This window comes from Nelusetta ayraudi, unplaced genomic scaffold (assembly GCF_046127955.1).
Source record: "Nelusetta ayraudi isolate G7.1 ecotype Tasmania unplaced genomic scaffold, CSIRO-AGI_Nayr_v1 ptg000006l, whole genome shotgun sequence".
Taxonomy (NCBI): domain Eukaryota; kingdom Metazoa; phylum Chordata; class Actinopteri; order Tetraodontiformes; family Monacanthidae; genus Nelusetta; species Nelusetta ayraudi.
The window spans coordinates 3,042,035-3,047,122 of NW_027466056.1; the positions used below are offsets into that span (position 1 = coordinate 3,042,035).

The 5,088-nt window shown below is 45.6% G+C and overlaps 1 protein-coding gene across 1 annotated transcript; it reads left to right on the forward strand.

Moving 5' to 3' along the window:
• The first annotated feature begins 771 nt into the window (after positions 1-771).
• LOC142881353 (ADP-ribosylation factor-like protein 4C) lies at positions 772-3,579 on the forward strand. Its single transcript, XM_076015626.1, has one exon. It carries the CDS (start codon positions 2,032-2,034, stop codon positions 2,614-2,616), a length of 585 nt encoding a protein of 194 aa, XP_075871741.1. The 5' UTR covers positions 772-2,031; the 3' UTR covers positions 2,617-3,579.
• Positions 3,580-5,088: the final 1,509 nt, after the last annotated feature.

Here is a 5,088-nt window from a genome sequence, read left to right on the forward strand (position 1 = left end):
GAAAAATGTCAGATTACCTGTAGGACTGATGTGAATGAGTAATATTCTAGAACAGTCCTATTTTATTTCCGTGTAAAATGAAATCTGAAGCTTGCGTCTACCCTGAAACTGTGAGGTTGTGGGTTTGATCCCGGCTTGGTCATACCAAACATTAACAGTAGCCCTCAGTAGCACTCACGGTCTTTCTTCATTCCGTCCACTTGTGTGTTTATTGACCTTTTCTTTGCAAAGAGAATAAAAACCTTGACGACGAGCAGAAGCCCCATTTTCATTTGGGGCCAGCAGCTGAAAATTTCCACGACATTTCTGAGAGCAATATACTTTTTTTCCTGTAGTAATAGCATTTAAATACCAGGGAGAGCTAATTTACCATCTCACTGAAGAGTATGTTTCATTTACAGTTGCGATATGTTCTCTAAAAATCTATCAAAAAGTTCAGGCGTTGCATGGCCAATGAGAAAATATAACTATAAACAAAGGCCACCAACATTAGAGGGGGAAAAAAATCTGTGCGTGGTACTGTGCGTTCAGTTACTTTGTCTTCTTGCTTTTACATAATAAGAAAATTATGCATAAATAGATAAATATTGAAAAACAATGATGCAAATGACTGTTCTACAAAAACTTTTATGTAAACTTGAAATGAACTTCATATGAACTATGCAGCAAACTGTCCTTCCTGGACCCAGATACAGACGACGGTGTGCACTTATCTGGAAAAAGAATTAACTTTCATGCAGCAAATTTTGGTTCCTCCATCTTTGATGTGATGAAGCAGCCGTCAATAAGAGGAAAAGTTATATTTTTGAACCAGTCGGTCATCTTTTGCAGATGAACAAGGTCAGGCCAGTGAGTGTGTTTGGCCACAGGAGGATTTTGATCCAACCCAAGGCCTGAGCAAATAGCAGACGGACGAACTGACTGACAGACAGACAGACAGACAGACAGACAGACTCAAGTCAGTCACTCACTCACGTAAACATCAAATCAAACCTAAATCTCTATTTCTAGCAAAGAAATAGAGATTTATTATTTTATTTTACTTTTTATGATCACCTGATTTCATGATTTCTTGCTTGGAATCCTTCATCTGAGTGCCAGTCATCCTTTAGAAAGCTTTACAATAGTTTTCTGAATGTTCTGGTAGTCACAAATGACTCCCAATGACTGGTGCCCATTGTGTTACAACCGAAATTCCAAAATCGACTATTATCAGAAGAGCAGCAAACACATTTTACTGCTGACACTTACATAATAAATATATATTAACCTTTGAAATTATTGCATGTGACACTATCTATTTCCACCACCATCAGACATTCCAAAAACTCCCTATCATTATCATGGAACCACTTGCCAGAGTCCTCGTAGCATAGCTTGTCTCTTTGCATTTTTTCCCCCAACATTCTGCAACAATGAAACGATGATGGAACCCATAGCCTTGAGGGGAAAGAGACAATAGCAGGGGATCAGTGTGACTCAATCCTGTAAAGTGTCTGTTGAAACTTTTATTTTGGTTTTTAACTCTGCAAATAAATGACAATATAGTCCCCGCTGACTCCCTGCAGAGCCGCAGTGGCCACATCCCACCGCTAGGGGTCCCCGTTTTCGACTCACTCGACACGCTCTGACGTCACAAACCTCTCACAAGCGACCCAAGCACCAACACGCGCCGTCACCTGCGCGCGTGCGTCCCTGCTTGGTGGAGACTGCTGCTGCTGCAGACATGTTATGACGCGGGCTCTGCGTCTGCATCAGGACGGTCCGGTCCAGGAGGGGGGAGTGGGGTGGGCTGGGGAGGGGATGCTGCGGCCCCGCCTGGGACGACGCCGGAATGCAGCCCTCCATCACGAGCATCTGAGGCCGGGGATCGGACGCGTGGGTCCTGGAATGGGACACGTCTGAGCGAGCGTCGCCCCCTGCGGTGACATCGCCGCTGCGGGACTTGCGGGGAGGGTAGGGTGGGGGTGGGGGTGCGTAGGGTAGGTGGGCTGGGGTGTTGGGTGGCGGGTGGGGGTAGCGCCTTCCAAGATGGGGAACAGCTTCACCAACCTGGGCGCCTTCCAGTCGCTGCACATAGTCATGCTCGGCCTGGACTCGGCGGGCAAGACCACGGTGCTGTACCGGCTGAAATTCAACGAGTTCGTCAACACGGTGCCCACCATCGGCTTCAACACGGAGCGCATCCGGCTGGGCGGCGCGGGCGCGTCGCGGGGCATCAGCTGCCACTTCTGGGACGTCGGCGGCCAGGAGAAGCTGCGGCCCCTGTGGAAGCCCTACAGCCGCTGCGCCGACGGCATCGTGTACGTGGTGGACTCGGTGGACGCCGAGCGACTGGAGGAGGCGCGCGCCGAGCTGCACCGGATCGCGCGCTTCGCGGAGAACCAGGGCGCGCCGCTGCTGGTCATCGCCAACAAGCAGGACCTGCCGCGCGCGCTCGACGTGGCCGAGATCGAGGGCCAGCTCGCGCTGGCTGAGCTCGGGCCCGGCACGCCGTACCACGTCCAGCCGGCGTGCGCCATCATCGGCGAGGGCCTGCACGAGGGCATGGACAAGCTGTACGAGATGATCGTCAAGCGGCGGAAGTCGCTCAAGCAGAGGAAGAAGAGGCAGTGACCACCACCTAATCCCAGGACCGAGACCATGACTCATATATCAAACTGTAGTAAACACTGCGGGTGGTGGAGGTAATATATGCAGTATATGTTTATAGTGACGCTACTTTGGCTGGATTTCTATTAGTATTTTTGCCTCTCTGTCATCGTCACAGGGCATCTCAGTACGACTGTTCATGAATGTGAGACGAGCCTGTCTTGGTTTTTATCTGTTGCATTAGTTCAGACGAGCATTGGGGATTCCGGCAGCGTCTCCCTCGGATACAGTTGGTGTGCCGGATCATAACAACCTCCCATCTCCACCATCAGCCTTTGCCATTTATTTATTTATTTATTTATTTATTTAATGTGGGATGTCAAAAAGATATCTAATCTGAAAGGCTCTGAAGTCACACAAGCTACATGTAGACTGCTTGAGAAGCCAATGGAAGGGGGGAAATTAATGTTGTGTATACAGTACTAAGTGTAGCATTGGAAATTGTGGCAGAAGTGTTAAGATTTGTCCACTTGTAGCTCTGCAATTCCTCGACCCTCTTTGAATTCTGAACGTTCCATCAGAATGTTGGATCTTTTAATCGATGACGACTGACTGTTGGTATGTGTGTGTGTGTGCGCGCGTGCTGAGTGGCAAAAAAATCTTTTTTTTTTTTTTTTTTGTCAGTCTTTGAGAAGCTAAACCAGGAGTCAGGCCTGCTGGCTACTCATGTGGTCCTTGGGGGCTACCTGGTGCCCGTGGGCACCACGTTGGTGACCCCTGACCTAAACTATTCTGAGGAGGATTAACATGGAAGCGACTGTTTCTGTTCTTTGTGCACCTGGGTCCCAAAAGCAGAACTATAAGATTACCGACGGGCCTGACAACATGTTACTCTTGGGAATCGAAAATTCCTGCTAAATATTGTATTGCTTTCCAGCTGTGTGTGTGTGTGTGTGCGCGTGTGTGCGTGTGTGCGTGCGTGCGCGCGTGCGTGCGTGCGTGCGTGTGTGTGTGTGCGTGTGTGTGTTGTTTGTTTGCTGACGGGTCAACTTGGGCAGCAGATCATGTGACTAGTTGACAAAAACAGAATATTCAGAAAAAAAAAACTATTGTAAAACTTTCCAAAGGATGACAAACGACCTTGCGCAATTAAGAAATATACTATTTAGATTTATAAGGAATGTATTTAACAGATATTTATATTAACAAGAAGGCAACGTGATGAGACGGGACAAAGTTTCCTCACTAGTGGCCACCACGTAAAACACAATCAAGGAGGGATTGAACGTGTTGCTGTGTCAGTTTGCTTGCAGCTCATGACTTGGGCGGGACACAAACTGATGGAAATCAAAAAAAAAGAAGAAAAAAAAACTCGAGATCGAATAAAAATCTAAACGCTTTTTGTAATCAGCTTTTTGTTCGTCTTGCTTGGTGCCGACCGACAACTGACAGAAGCAAAGTGTCTTCCTGTGTCAAAACACAACTGGAACCGGTTTATCTGCAGCAGAAAGTTGACTTTTCCTCTGAACGATGGCTCCTTCATATCACATGGGCGAATGCGGAACAAAAAGAAAAAAGAAAAATGCTGCATTAAAGTTTATTTTGGTTAATTCCTTCTTTCCAGCGAGACAGCCGACCCTTATCTGTGTCTGCTTCTGAGAAGGACCGATTGCAGCAGCAGAGTTCAATATAAAGTTAAATCAGCATCTTGTACTTTTCTGACCGGACTGTTGAATGTCATATCGCAGAATCAAAAACTTGGAGAGTGAATGTGCGCGTGGCAAAGCTTGTGGCGCCCTCTCCGCAGCACACACAGCCGGGCTGCATGAGGCCGTGCATGACGGCCGCTGCTTCTAGGCCATGTAAATTATACAGTGTAGTGTCGAAGGCGGGAAAAAACAGCAAAACCAAATGATGCATTGAATGCCACAGCGGGTGGGGGAAAAAAAGTATTTTCTCAATTAAACTATTTGTAAATCGAAATGTGTGTTGTCTTTTTTCTCAAGCTGCCATATATGCATATTTACTTCTATTTATCAAATACATTTACATTGATTTATTATTAATTGAGTGTAATGGAATTCTTTAACCAGACCAAAGGGCTAAATACTGCTGTTTTTTTTTCCCTCCTAGTAATATTCATCAAATTACATGAAGGTAATTAAATGTTCTATTGTTATGAAATTAAAATCTATGACCGCTCGAGATAAAAAAAAAAAAAAAAGATGCAGACAAAAAGATTTTTTTGGGGAAAAATAGTATAATACTGATTCTTGAGTACAATTAATGTACCAGAGCCGCAGTTGCAAAAAGAAAAAAAAAACAAAAAACGCCTTTGTGATATTTACACATTACTTAAGATTTCACTGAAGGGTCTATTTACATTTTTTGTCTTCCAAGGGCATGACCTCTGACCTCTGAATGACTTCACTACATGAGTGAATGTGAAACCAAAAATGCTGCATTAAAGTTTCTCTTTGATTAATTCCCTTTTCT